We start from the raw sequence: 15,028 nt of genomic DNA on the forward strand, positions 1-15,028 counted from the left end.
GAAATAAACAGCCCAATTTAAAAACATCAGCAAAAGATCTGGACACCTCACCAAAAATGACAAACACGTGAAAAATGCTCCACATCTTATGTCATTAGAGAACTGCAAGTTCACACAATAAGGTGCTACTACATACTTATAATGGCTAAAATCCAAACAAGGACAACACCAAGTGTTGGTAAGGATGCAGAGCAACAAGGACTCCTGTTCACCGCCGATGGGAACGGAAACGGGGCACCCCTTTGGAAGACAGTTTGGCAGGTTCTTACGAAACTAAACATAGCTTACCATATGATCCAGCAATCGCACTCTTTGGTATTTACCCAAGTAAGATGAAAACTTACATCCACACAAAAACCTGCACAGGGATGTTTAGAGCAGCTTTATTTATAATTGCCAAAACCTGGAAGCAGACAAGATGTCCTTCAGTAGGTGAGTGGATAAACAAACTGGCACATCCAGACAGCGGATTATTCAGAGGAAAAAAAAAAAAAAAAGAGCTATTGAGCCATGAAAAGAGATAGAGGAAACTTACAAACTTACATGCATATTACTAAGTGAAAGAAGCCAATTTGAAAAGGCTACATACTGTGTGATTCCAACTATATGACCACCTGGAAAAGGCAGAACTATAGAGACAGTAGAAAGATCAGTGGATGCCAGGGGTGGGAGGGAGGGGTAAATAGGCAGAGCATGGGATGTTTTGGGCAGTGAAAGTATTCTGTATGATACTACAATGCTGGATACACGTCATCATACATTTGTCAAAACCCACCGAATGTTCAAGACCAATAGTGAACCTGGATGTAAACTGTGGACTTTAGTTAGTAATAAAGTGTCGATATTGGCTCATCAGCTGTAAACAACAAAAAAAAAAGATATAAAATGTGTGTATAGGATGACTGCAATTATGTAAAACAAAAATAGCTAACAGGAAAGAACAAAGCCCAGTCATAATCCAAAGGGAGGCATTCCTAATTCCGACAGGCCCTAAAATAGGAAGGCAGGTTCTGAATAAGAAAGTATTTTTAAAGGAAATATAACATTGTGTTAGTGCTCCCTGTACGCCAGGCACCACGTTGGAACGTTTTAACCCTCACAAAAACCCCAGGAGGTTGACACTCCTGTCATCTTTGTTTACAGGTAAGGGAACTTGCTCAGAGGCCCCGGCTCAAGTGACAGCCTTGGGATTCAAAGCACTACATTATACTGCCTTTAAAAATAAGTAGCAACTAGAGTGAGGTTAGTTGTCCATCCTCACATCCTTCTGTCTTCCTCTGGCTCTCCTCACAGTCCCCCGTAACTGTCGTCTTAAAGTTACCAGTGACCTCGTGACTGTCACGCTCGTGGCCATACCTCCTGACCTCTACTGTATGTGGCAATAACGACCATTTCATTCTCAAAGTTTATCTTCCGGTCTTCAGGGAACATTCTCCACTATCTGGATTCTCCTTCTCAGCCTTCTTTGACGGACTGGCTTTGCCCTCCCCTGCACCCACCAAAATAGACATTGCGAGCTTCCATTCTCTAGGTGTGTGTTTGCGGGGAGGGAGAGTTGAGGAGTGTGTGTTTTAGTTACGCCCTTCAGGTGACTCTGCTGCAGGTGACCCAGGGCCACACTGTGAGACAAACACTGGATGACCAGGTGTCACTCAAGCACCACAAATTCAGCAAGAGCAAAAGAATCCATGTTTTTTTCTTCCAAACCCTTGCCCGTCTGGCTCCCTCCCGTCTTCATGCCCTGCTGCCCCGCACCTGCCCTTGCCTGTTCCTCCCACCCTCTCACCTCCCTACCCAGCACTCCTGAAGTCGATGACATTTTCTTTGCCATCTCTTTAACTCTTCACTAAGAATATCTCACTTCTCCCTTTCTGGCCCAGCAGAAATGCTGTCCTTTGAAAACCCTTTCCCAGTTCTCAGCAGGCAGAGTTCACCTGTCCACCCACTGGGACCCCACGGCTTGTGACCAGGCTGTAGCTGGTTATGCCCCTCGTGACACTCAGCTCCCAGCCAAGAGATATTTGCTAAACAGCTGATGGAATGTGTGCACCAGAGGTGATCTCATTTTGCTAAGAAGACCCAGCAGCAAAAAGGAGAGTGAAATTCCTGCACTCGCACGTAGGACCTGAAAGACACCTGAGAGCGCACCTTTACTTAGAGAAGGTTGCTATGTGTCAGGGGTCAGCAAGCTTTTTCCATAAAGGCACAGACAGTACCTCACGCTCTGAGGGCCACGTGGTCTCTGTCGTAACTGCTCAACTTGACCATTTCTGACGAAAGCAGCCACAACGAGACAAACGAGTGGCCGTGTTCCAAGAAACTTTATTTGTGCGCACTGAAATGTGAATTTCATATAATTTTTTTATGCGTCATGAACACGTATTCTTTTCAACCATTTAAAGATGTAAAAACCATTCTTAGCTGTGGACCGTAGTTTGTCCGTCTCTACGTGTTGTTGACCTGTGAGCTACGGCTAACCCTGTGTCCTTCAGCACAGGACTCGGTACACGAGCTTCGTTTTTTGACTGGAAGGCCCCCCCAGGTGAAAACTTTATCAGTACAAGTAGAGGAGAACCTAGAATCTTGAGGACAGGACAGAGCCCTGCTCCTCCGCTGGACCAGACACAGTCAGAAGCCGGTGCTGCCACCTAGTGGGGCCCAGCCAGCCCCAATTGGGGTCTTTTCTCTTGCCGCTCCCTAAGGACCTGGAAACATTTCCTGTCCTGTTAGCACATGGTGACAGCTGGGGTTTGTGCTCCTGGCCACACCCAAAAAGGACTTCAAATCAGTTAAAACAAAAGTGTAAAGGTAAAGAATTATAAAAACTTGATAAATCACTTAAAGTGAAAAAGTAAGCTTCAAGCCACAGAATTCTAAGGTCATTTAGCTCAGTTTCTACCACTCTTTTCCAAGCAACACTCAGCTTTCGGGTAAGAAAAATGAAGGTCCAGGAGGGCCAGGTGTTCAAGACGACAGAGTTTACGGCAGAGCTGGCCTGAGTTCTGCCTACCTTACCCCAGTGCGGGGTGCCCTGCACTGTCACACCATGCCTGTAGCATCCTGTGACCCGGGCACAAAGAATTGGAGGAGCCTGGGGGCTAAGAGCGGCAGGTTCCAGCCCCAGCCTTGCCACTGAACCGCTCTGTGCCCTCAGACACTTGGGCGGCCTTCATGCCTCAACCTCCCCAACGGTAAGATGGAGGGGAGTACCCACCTCATATGGCTGCGGTGAGGCTGACACGTGCCTGCCCCCCGCTGGGCATGAAGGCGTTCGCCACCATCACGAATGTCCTGAGCACCTACTGCGTGCCAGACACCGAGTGCTTTATGTATTTTGCCAGATTCAATCCTTATAACTATTCTAACAAAGTGGATGTTATCCCCATTCTGTACATGAGCCTGAGAAAGGTCATGCGTACTGTGGGTGGGTGCTGAAAATAAGGCTCTACCAGCGCCACCTCTTTGTACAAGTTCATCTGATGGAGGCTTCCAATGCAAAAGTGAGTTACCGTGTCACAAATACCCAACCCTGATACGCTAGCAAGAATGAGCACCGAGTACTAGGTGACGTGGTGGCATTCTTAACATCCAGAAAGGCTTTTGGGAAGGGTGTGACTGTCACCGTTCCTGCTTGAAGGTGACTTTGCCTCTGTCATTTTTGGTCTTTGGAGTGTCTTTGAGTAGCGGTGGTGGGTAGAGGGAGTGCTTGGGACAATCTATATATAACGGTCAGAGCTTTTCAAATAGCAGCAGTGAAGTATCTTTCCTGTGTGCCCTGCTACTGCACTTCTTAACTTCTGAAGTCTTAAAATTATGGACTGGCCACCAAATGCTCAAGAGTCACCGAGACATCTGGGGACAATAAAAACCTTTGCAGAGCAAGATTCAGTGTTCCAACAGAGCATACTGCTGCATGTTTCAAACCTTGGATGTAGGCAACAGCTGCTGCTCCTTGAATTCATCTGAGACAGGCAAACGCCGAAAGCCTAGTTCTAAAAGTACTGAGGTCTCCCAGCTCTGCAAACTTTCCCTCACCCCTTCAACAGAGATACAGAAAAGAGACATTCTGACTGACCAGGACCCAGCCCACTCCTCTCTCAGGAATCCAGAGGCCCCATGGTTAAGACCATGGGTGCCTATCGCTTTATACGGTTTAAGAGGTCATTGCCCTGGGGTCAGTGAAGAAGCAGTTGCAGGCCAGGAAGTGGGGCAGGAGGTAAGCACTAATCTGAAGTTGGGGCCTGGCCTTCATCACTGGTGGCATGTCTGTGGCACTTAACCCCTCTGAACCCTGAGTTCCTAGTCTGTAAAATAGGGAGGAGGGAGACCCCATACCCTTCACAGTTGTGCAGGCCAATGAGCACAGAGAAAAGTGCAAAGGAAACTCTAAAGTACCATCAATGCGTTTAAGATGTTTATAACAAACTGAGATTGCAATGTCTGAAAGAGGAGACCGCTCAAATTACTTTTATGGCCAGTTGCCTGCATTCTTTAAGGTTTTGAGCACAGGTTTACAATCTCAAATGTTTTCTGCCTTACGTTCAATTTTCTCTACATCAGGTCAAGTGGGCAATGACGTCCGCTTGCTTGCATTGTCCTCGTCCCCCACCAGGCGACGCTGCTTCCCAATTAGCAATTTCTTTTGGTGAGAGGCTGGCCGAGCGAGACCTTTTACAGTGGATCAAGTCGGAGCTGCAAGAGGAAGAAGACAGACAATGAAGAACCACCCAGCCCCCCACCTCGCCCCACCCCCAAAGTTCAAGTAGCAAATCAGGATCTTAGAATTAAGAGCTCTGGAGACTTGAGGCCAGCAGTCACTGAAGAAGAGGTGGGACTGCAGGCAGGCAGGATTTTTGATGCCTACACTTGTGATGTACCCCACTTTCCAGAGCAGGAACGAGGGAGCCTAAAGCCATCTTGCTTCCAAGATGGACAGACATTTGCATACACACAGAGTTCACGTCATGTGTACCCATGCTCCAATGTAGGGGCTCACAGTTTTCAAAAGAGGACAGCATTTAAGAATTAGGTCTATTTTTCCTGAAACGTGGAAAAGTTATTTTTGCACATATGAGTACAACAGCTGTGATTCATAAGCAGTGGTATACTAAAATACTGATGTTCGATTGACCTTAGGTATACAAACCGTGCAAGCGGACGGGCGTGCTCTGGGAAAGGATGGTGCTGCCCTCTGCAGGCGGTCTAAGGCACTGCAGTGAGAACACGCCCTCATCTGAGTTTACACCTGCCTCTCAATCTCGGGCCCCGGAGCCCTTCATTCTCATAATAGAACCCAACTTCAGACTGTCTTCCATCCCCGAGGAAAGGTCCAGAGGTGCAGCCACCATGTTTACGGTCAGGGAACCTCTTTCTTCTTTCATCCCCCAGACCTCCAACTCATTTCTCTGGACAGAAACGGGCCCTTTCTATGGGTGGGGTAGGCGGAGGGAGTCAGCATTTTTCTTTATCCTTTGAGAGGAAAGATGGAAGGGTTATGGGGTTAACTACTGTCACAGCTTGCCTCCATTTGGTTTCACTGCCTTAACCTTAAATGTTTTTGTAATCAGTATGTAGAATTGAAAAAAGGTGTCCTCCAAGCTCAAATGGATGGTGGTGCTCAAGTACTAGATGCTACCTGTTAAAAAAAAAAAAGAGAGAGAAATTATTTTACACTGTGCTTTAACCTTTTTGGAAACTTCTCAGAAAAATTAGATGTTTAGCACTTACATAAAAAATTAAATGTGGATTTGCCTTGTAAGACCTTGTTCTACTTGGTACTGCAAGACTCAGCCCATGGATATAGAGCCCATAGCTACCTCCACATAGATTTAATTTTTGAGCACAAGAAATATTTTGTCTTTTGTAAGTGGACAGAGCGGAAACAACTAAGCTTAATATAATGAAGAACTACAGTTACCAGGCTCCTTGCCACCCAGAGAACCACTGCCTTCACACAGACTTAACTCTCATCCACATTTTCCTCGTCTCTGAAAACAGAATCACAATTCTCCTGTGCGTTGAAACGGAATTCAACTAACATTTGGGTGCCTCCTTGGTGCTACTTCATCATGCTGGACCTTTCCCATATATTAAGTAATCCTCACAGCCGTAACTTAGACCAGCTCATCTTCTATCTGGGGAAAACGTGGCTCTGAAGCCCGGGGTTCCTTCCATCCTCTTCCTTCCTGTCGCCTCATCCTAACCGGTCTCTCAACTTCCAAGCCTTCTTTCAAAAACTATCGTCAATGTATTTTTTCTCTACTTAAAACTTGGCAACTTCCAATTTTTCACTCAATCAACTCCAAATTCTCCAGTCTGGCTCTATTTTACCTACTGAACCACAAATCTCATAACTCTTTCAAGATGTTCCCTCTATGACAGCTGCCTGTGTCACCTCCCGACCTCACAACCCATCACCTTGGGTCCTGTGCCTTTCCACACACCTTCTTCCTAGAGCGCGCCCCCTGGTCCACACTGGTCCAAACCCCGCCCGTGCTGTCATGTCAGGCTCTCCTCCACACTCAACCTCCTCCATGAAGCCTCACACAAATCCCTCCAAGCCTACACTTATTTCTCCCTCCCCAAGCCGCCCCGGGCACTATCACAGCATCAGGATATGGACTGAGGGGCATGCATGCTGCTGGTGAGAGTGTAAACCACTTGGAAAACCACATGGCGAATCTGGGAAAACTGAATACTTGGCATGTCCTACAACCCAGCACTTGCATTCCTAGATGTATATCCCAGGGAACTCTCGCACATACAAGCCAGGAGACTGGTACAAAACTGCTCCTGTTACAAGAGCAAACGAGTGAAAACCACCCAAATGTCTGTTGACAGAATGGATGTGTGTGTGCGTGTGTGTGTGTGTGTGTGTATTATTCTCCCCCAATGCAATGGAATATTGTAAAGTTAGTGAAAATGAACAAACTGAAGGAATGCAACATCAGGACTGTAAAACCAGATGAGTAGAGATAGTCACAGAAGACGAGGTAAAGGGTACCCTTTCTAAAAAGCTCAAGAAAAGTAGAAATACACTGTATATTTGGGGAAGGAGGATGTAAAATGTGAGGGGAAAAGAGGAATAGTGAAATTGAGAGTAGTGGTGACCTTGCACAGTGGGGGCAGGAAGGAGAAGAGTCAGTTAAGGGACACAGGTGATGACACTGGAGGTGTATGAGTTAACTGGAGGTGGGTCCGTAACTGCCGTGTGTTACGTGTAGGTGCCTGTTTGCTGGCTAACGGAAAAGCCATCAGGGGTCCTGTGATCTTTTCAAACCCACTGCCCAACTGGGTACAGAGGGAACGTGCGTTAGGTGGCTCAGGACAATCATTCTTAGTGTCCATCACTGCACGGAACGTTGGGGACAACCGGAGGGGCTGGGCCGAGTGACATCCGTCGTCACCAGAGGACATGACTGATGCATGGATATGTGGAAAGCACCTCCCCACAATCTCTTATAAAATTACTGATTGTGTAAAGACTGACTTGAGACTGGATTATGCAAGACAGAACCAATGTAATTCAAAGGTACTCTATTGGGAGAGTTTCCTGGAAAACAAAATGGTATTAATAAATTTGAGGAAGTAGTTAGGTCCTCTACGCTTTTGGTGAGGGAGGGCCTGAACCAGAAACACCGCTCTTGGGTGATAAGGACTCTGTCTGAGCCGCCACGGTGCCTCTGGCACACAGTGTGTGCTCAGGAAGCACAGAAGTGCAGACTCTTCTTTCAGCGGTCACACAGGTGCCCCATATATATAGTAAGGCTGCTTGTGGGAAACATTTCCAGATGGTAAGTAACTTGGGGATTCACTGCCCACATTGCAGGAAAATAACAGGTTGATTCTTTAAAAAGGGAAAAAACCCCAAACCCACGAGGTATGATGTCCTCCTATCTTTCACTTTTACAAAATTTGCAATAAAGCACAATTCTTAAGCCATTTTTCATTTTTTTATTGCTGTTAATTCAAGGAAAAAAGGTTGCATAAAATCCAATCTGTTCTAGAAATATAAGTGGCCTTTCCAGTACATAACATTTCAAATATCAAAGTATATGGTAAACATACAAATAAGGAGAAGGTAACATACCTCCTATGTACAGTACAGTCTTTTAAATCATAAAATAAGCTCCATAAAGTACAACTGGCAACGGTTCACAATGCGGTCCAGATGGGGCTTATCAAAACTCTCACTTGAACAACTCAACTGCAGCTCAACAATTAATTTAATAATGTGGTCCAAAAATACCCAGATCAAACAAAATACATTTAATCAAAATAATTTCCTTTACTCGGACTTCTTCTCTTTTTAAATTAAAGCTTTCGTCTACCCCCCCTTCACACACCCCCCTTCCTTCCCCTTTAACTCCCACCCTGGAAAGAAGGTTTCAAAATGTACATTGGTGCTATAAATATAAATTCTATCTGTGAAGCATTACACGAAGCTTCTTTCTTCAAGTGTTTCCTTTTGTCTGGCAATCTGTTAGGCTTCTGAACCGAGACCAGATATTCAAGTTCCTCTGCTGCACACCAATGTGACCCCACACAACAAACATCTGTCGATTCTGCCCTGTACTGAGGATGGGGAAACAAACCCAACCCCAAGCCCTCAACCTGCGACTCTACAGTGGTAGCTGCTCACTGCTGTTGAATGCAGCAGTCCAAACCTGCACCCCGTTCTTCCAGATAACCTCAGTGCACTTTAGGAAATCAAAAATTACCTGGAAGCAATTTAGTACATAGATTGGCTTTAAAAAAACTTTTGTTTTTAAACAGCAGCATTAAACTTAGTGATGTGACACTGACGTGATTCATACCATCTTAACACACGCAGAATTCAGTCTTTCACATTATAATCAAGCATAGTGGTAAACTGTTATAAAAGTGACTTTGCTACGAGACAAGTTAGGGAACAAATACCTGACTTCTGTAGAAACGCAGAGCTTCTGTTCAGATTGCAATAAAGCATACACATTTTAAACACAATGGAACACTGTAACAGTTGGTGTAGGAAAAGAAATCTTGACTCAAGTGTCTCTTTTACATGACACAGTGGTAGACTACAGGTAAAATTGGCTGTTGATTTTCATGACAAACACACACACAGAAGAACCACACTCACACTAGTTTGTTCACTTTATGTCTCTCTGAAGCAACAGGCTAAAAAAGTATGATGAAGTAAAAAGGTTTTGTTTTTTTTAAAGAAAAAGCTCTTTGTCCACTTCATATGTCATATTTTCTCAGTTTCATATGATTTTACTTCCTCCTCTCTCTTCCACTTGTTTTAATTTTTATTTGGACAACAAGCACTGCATATATGTATTTACGTGGTGCTGTTTATTACATATATACACACTATTTTGGGAATGTGATTCTCCCTTATGATTAAGGTGAAACATTCTACCCTCAATTTATATGCAGAGCAGTTTACAAAGTGTGGACAATGCAGTGCCAACCACTCCTGCGGCCACTGGAAAGAGTGGGGGTGGGGGAGAAAAGCGGAGTGTAGGACGAAAGTGAGAAAAACTGGGGAAGAAGCAAAGTTTTTTTCCAAAACCATAGGACTGTCACCAGTGTTATTAAAAAAGGTCAAATACACAGTTTTAAAGATTCAGTAAACATTGCACACAGCAAGTATTCAGTGTAAAAAAAAAAAAAAAGCACGCATCAACATTTTCCTTTTGGTAGTCTGTTTGGATGTTTAAATTACATGTATCATACAGATAAGCCTGTTGTTGTACCAGGAGACCAGAGGCTCAAAAGCAATGCATTCTTTTTTGTTTTGGACATTTTGGTACAAGAGAAATGAAAACTCCCAACTGCATAGAAATCTAGGAAATGTATAGACAAAGAAACACAAACAAAATACCTTTCCTTTCCTCCCCTCCACACCCCAACCATGACTCCCCACACTTCAGTGTATTAAGTAGGCAAGCTTTACTTGTTTCAGTCTGCAGAATCCAACGTATCATTAGAAGGGGGGAGGGGAGGTGCGTATCTCAGTCTGTAAGTGCCTAAAATGGGAAAGACAGAACTGCTAAGTCACTGCGTACAATGCAATGCATCACAAACCACTACAAGATATCAAATGGGCATGCTCCTCAGCCGCTGCTCCTTCGGCAATACTCGGACCGCAAAATGGTCCATAAAATGACTTTAAAAAAGTAATAATGAAGTTTGTGCTTTAAGTTCAACCTAAAGCTATCAAACTCAATTTTCCCTTAAAAAATGTCAAGCACATACTCCCAAGTCAAGCCTTTTTTCTGTGTGAGATCTGGCAAAATGACAAAAGCCTAATGTGAGTGAAAGGTAACAGTTTCAGGTCTACACTGAACTTGGTATCTTACACGTACTTATTGAAGAACAATTTCTTTATTCTGGTGGTAATAATATTAAACTCAGTTTGAATCTCCTTACTCCAAAAACCAGTGCTTAAATATTTTGTGCCTTTTAAAATGCAATAGCACTGAAAAAAAAAAAAAATGTCTGCTGGGAAGGAAGGGTGTAGCATGAGGCCAGTTGGTTATGCATAGATAGACCCAAACAACTAAAAATCTTCCATGTCAGATGACTATCACTTCCTAGTTTTTCAGCATTTAAAAATTTTGCTTACTCTATGACACAGGATTGTAGCTTTAAAAAAAAAGTGCTGCTAGCAAGAGATTCGCAAATCCCCATTATATTCCTTAAGAAGTGCCTTATGGTTTATTCCTTAATTGGGAACTGAATTTCTCTGAACTTCCTTGTGCTGTGTGTGTGTCCTGTGTGTGTCCACGCTAGGTTTTGCCGTTTGCATTTTATGATTTGTCACTGAGAGCACAACATCCGTAAACAAACACACAACACCTCTTTCTGCTTCAACAGGATCACCGTGATCACCAGGGGAGGGAGGGACGGGCACACTCAAAAACAAGTCCTCTGGGAGCTCTCATGATTACCTTGTTGACTGGCCTCCATGGACGACTGCTTACACTCCTGTGCATAGTGCCCGCTCACACCACAGTTGTAACATGAAACGTTCCCATTCTTCTTGGGCCCCGAACCACTCGTGCTGGCGACTACATTAGGTGCTGGATACACAGGATAGAACCTCCCGAATCCTGCCATCTGCTGCATGCCATAGTTGGCTTGGACTGGGTCATGCACCAGTCCATTTGCATATGGAGTCTGAGGCAGAAAAAAAGGAAGTTGGTTTCCATTGCTCTGATGTGCTTGGTTGAGGTAGCTGCCATTGCAGATGGATGGCAGAGTAAAGAACGATGGGACTCGGTACATTGGTCCAGGCATTGGATTAGGATAATAGTAACTATTTAGCTGAAGGTTTCCATTGGTCCCACAGCTGCACCTTCGCCCACAAGAACCACAAGGACCTGAGCCCATCTGCTGTGGAGGCAACACTGTCCCGTTGGCGTTCGTGTTTCCCACAGCACTGATGTAAGACGTGCTGTCGCCCTGCGCAGTACTGTGTGTCAAAGCAGGGCTCGGGCTTGGGGCGGGACCGGGGGTGTGGGTAGGAACCGCGGGAGGAACACTCGACTGGGCCTGGCTGATGCCTGCTCCCGCGGACTGGGCAGACGGTGCCGCCGTGCTGAGGACGGTGGAATTCTGGCTGGGTAACACCCCGGCAGCAAGGGGAGAGCCTGGCAAGGGGTAGGAAGCTGGTGGCTGTACGGCCGAGAGGCCGGCTGCTGGAAGAACTACCTTCACATTGGTAGGCTGAGGGGCTGTCCCTGTGTTTCCCTCAAGCTGAGGCACCATTTGACTTAGTCCTACCACTTGAGATGCAGATTTTGTGATGGGGTCTGTAGTAGCAACAGGAGATCCTGGAAAACTACCTGGATTATGAACAGGAATAAAGGCAGTGTTTGGTGATCCGACGCTCAGACTCCCGGTTGGTTGCTGGGAGAGGTTCACCGTGCAACTCTCGGAAGATCCCTGCGGCGGCGGCAGTTTCAGCCTCTGAATTGTGAGGTGCAAAGCGGGAGTACTACTATGTGGAAGGAATGTTGATGGAACAGGTAAAGGGGACGCCAGTAATTCAAGGTGCTTTTCTGATTCTGCAGTAGAAGCTGTTGACCCTAGTATTCCGACGGGGGTTGAGTTCGTGGACTCCCTTATTGCAGAGAGAGCAACAGGGCTAGGAACAAGCATCCCTATTGTTTTACCATCAGCAGATTTGGGTGGAGGAACGACCACCTCAGACTTCTGGGCACCATTGTGCATGACACAGTGTAAAGTTGGCATAAAAGAAATATGCTGATACTTGGGTGAGCTTAAGGGATCTTCTAAAAGGTTTGCATCGTCGTTTCCTAATGAAGCAATCTGAACAGGTGGCTTGACAGTGACAGTCTGGTTGACAGAACCATAACCTGTAAACCTGGTTGTGGATGGATTTCCAGAATCCTCAGAATTGCTGTCTGTGTCTGAGGGAAACAAACATAACTAGATGTTAACACAAGCATAATCTCCCAACCTTCTTGCTAGAAATAAACTTTAAGTATATCTAAAATAAACACTGAAGTTTGGACTAATAAATGTATCCCTAAGCTTCCTGACTACCAAGCTGACCTTCTTTTAATTTTTGGCTTTCTGTGGACTTCACTGTAAACATATGGAGATTCTGGAAAAGAGGCAAGACTATGGAAACAATAAAAGCTTGGTGGCTGCCAGGGGTGGGGGCCCTGGAGAAGGATGAACGGGCAGAGCCCGGGGTGTCTTCAGGGCAGTGGAAGTACTCTGTGTGATGCTGTAATGGTGGGTATGTATCATTACACATTTGTCCAAAGCCACTGAAGGTGAGCCCTTAGATAAACCACGGGCTTTGGGCGATAATGATGCGTCAAAGTAGACTGGTTCATCCTTGGTAAAACATGTATCATTCTAGGGAGCAATTGTTGATAACAGGGCAGACTATATATGTGTGAGAGCAGGGAATATTTCTGTATCTTTCTCTCAATTTTATAGTAAACCCAAAACTGCTCTAAAAAAATTAAATCTTAAATTAAAAAAAAATCCATGGAGAGGTAAGAAACAAAAGGTTAATGGAGACTGAATGAAGCACAGTATAAAATACAGACCTTTATTACAGAGGAAGGGATCAGATATTTTTAACCTTAATCAATTTTAGGCAATTCACTTGATTTATATTCTGTACTACTAAACCCGAGGTCTTCACATTTGTCTCACATAAATAATACAATTTAAAGGAGTTCAATCAAGACTATATTTAACTCGGGACTTCCCTGGTGGCGCATTGGTTAAGAATCCGCCTGCCAATGCGTGGGGACACAGGTTCGAGCCCCGGTCCGGAAAGATCCCACATGCCACGGAGCAGCTAAGCCCGTGCACCACAAGTATTGAGCCCACGTGCTGTAACTACTGAATCCCGCATGCCTAGAGCCCATGCTCCGCAACGAGAGGCCACCGCAATGAGAAGCCCGCACACCACAACTAGAGAAAGCCCGCGTGCAGCAACAAAGACCCAACACAGCCGAAAATAAATAAATAAATTTATTTTAAAAAAAAAAGACTATATTTAACTCAAATATCCAGAGATAGGGAAGGGAAGAGAGTTTTCTTAGAATGGAATAAATATTCTTACTTTTAAATATTTCAGTGGGGGAAAGAAAATTTAAAGCTACCATTATGGTCATAAAACAAGTGTGCTAGAGCACAAGAAGCAGTGCCATTTCTCCTAAAACAAAACAGCAAAGTGGCAGATACAAAATTGTACTGCATTTGTTTTTATTACTGCATCACTCTTCTGCTTGTAAACAGAAATAACTTTAATCTAGACTTCCCCTGGATTTCTTGACTTTTGGTATAAAGGGGACAAAAGACAAAATCTAACTCACAATGTTTAAATATCGTAAACCCAGATACTGCAGTACTATGTATAGAGACCATTCAGTTAAATGTAGTGCCTAATTTAACATCTTTCTGCCCATAAATATAAGCAGAATTGCACTGTGTACTTAAAATGTTTATATTTGTTAAGGTAATAACTAGTTATATTCAGTTAAGATGCTAAAATCTTTTGAAACAATACTAAAAACAAATCATACTAGTCTTCCTGGAGAAAGGTTAAATAGAACCTTCCTGGAGAAAGGTTAAACCTGAACCAACCTACAGAATGTCAGCAATGTTATTAATTCAACAATAATAATTTATATTAGAAGAGATTCAACTTATGAGTAACTGGTTCTAACATATACTCTCCTTAATAGCTGAGGAGTTTCTGGTTAAACTTTGCAAAACAAAAAGTATCCAAAAATTAGTAACTTATTTAAGGCACTGTATTTATATTTGTACCTTCATACAAGTATAGAGTTAAAAATAAACATTTAAGTTCAAAAGAAGCTGTAATATTTTTCAGATGATCAATTCAATTTCTATAGGAATTGGGCTTTGTTTAAATCTTCTTAAGTCATAGCAAATGGCCCCATGATCCCAAATGGTTTTCTAAGCATTATAAGGACTTACCCAGCTATTTAGAGAGAGGTCCTCCTTTTTTGCACTGACTCTGAAAAGTATAAAGTCTTACAACAAAACCCCTTTATGACCAACAAGAACAACAAAGCCACATGCTTTTCAAAGCAACTTTTCCATGCACTCAAAATTCTAAAGATGGTCAACACTTGTTATCACAGTGGACATTTCCCCCCCTGGTTGGTTTCAGAGAGCCCTTAATGATCCTTCATTTAGGGAAGGCTCATTTAGTCATGCGATAACAGAGCCTATCTGAAAAAGGGCAAGCTCCTCTATACAGGCCCACCAACTCACCCTATCTGATGACAGGAAAGGACTGCTGCAAAGTCATCTAGGCATGCAGATGTACCCTTAATTCTGACAAAGAGGCAAATCTGCATTGTTAGCTTAAGAGCCATGGATTATTGGTACATCCTACAGAATCGAGCATAGCATATTGAAAGCTTCTCTATTCTGGATAAGGCATAAAAATTATCTCGTTTAACCTTCATAAGAGCTCTGGGCAGTTACTTTCATTTTTCTTCTTTCATGGGGAAACTGC

At 44.0% G+C, this 15,028-nt stretch overlaps 1 protein-coding gene across 1 annotated transcript in view; it reads right to left on the bottom strand.

Moving 5' to 3' along the window:
• Positions 1 to 9,153: 9,153 nt before the first annotated feature.
• The window catches only part of ZCCHC2 (zinc finger CCHC-type containing 2), a 48,158-nt gene continuing 42,283 nt past the window's right edge, over positions 9,154 to 15,028 (bottom strand). Inside the window, exons 13-14 of the mRNA XM_082852917.1 lie at positions 10,938 to 12,422; positions 9,154 to 10,013 (exon numbers count right to left, since the gene is read on the bottom strand). Coding sequence (XP_082709043.1) covers positions 9,946 to 10,013; positions 10,938 to 12,422 — 1,553 coding nt within the window. The 3' untranslated portion in view covers positions 9,154 to 9,945. The remainder of the gene's footprint in view (positions 10,014 to 10,937; positions 12,423 to 15,028) is intronic.

The sequence above is a fragment of the Leucopleurus acutus genome (assembly GCF_964270905.1).
Source record: "Leucopleurus acutus genome assembly, chromosome: 13".
NCBI lineage: Eukaryota > Metazoa > Chordata > Mammalia > Artiodactyla > Delphinidae > Leucopleurus > Leucopleurus acutus.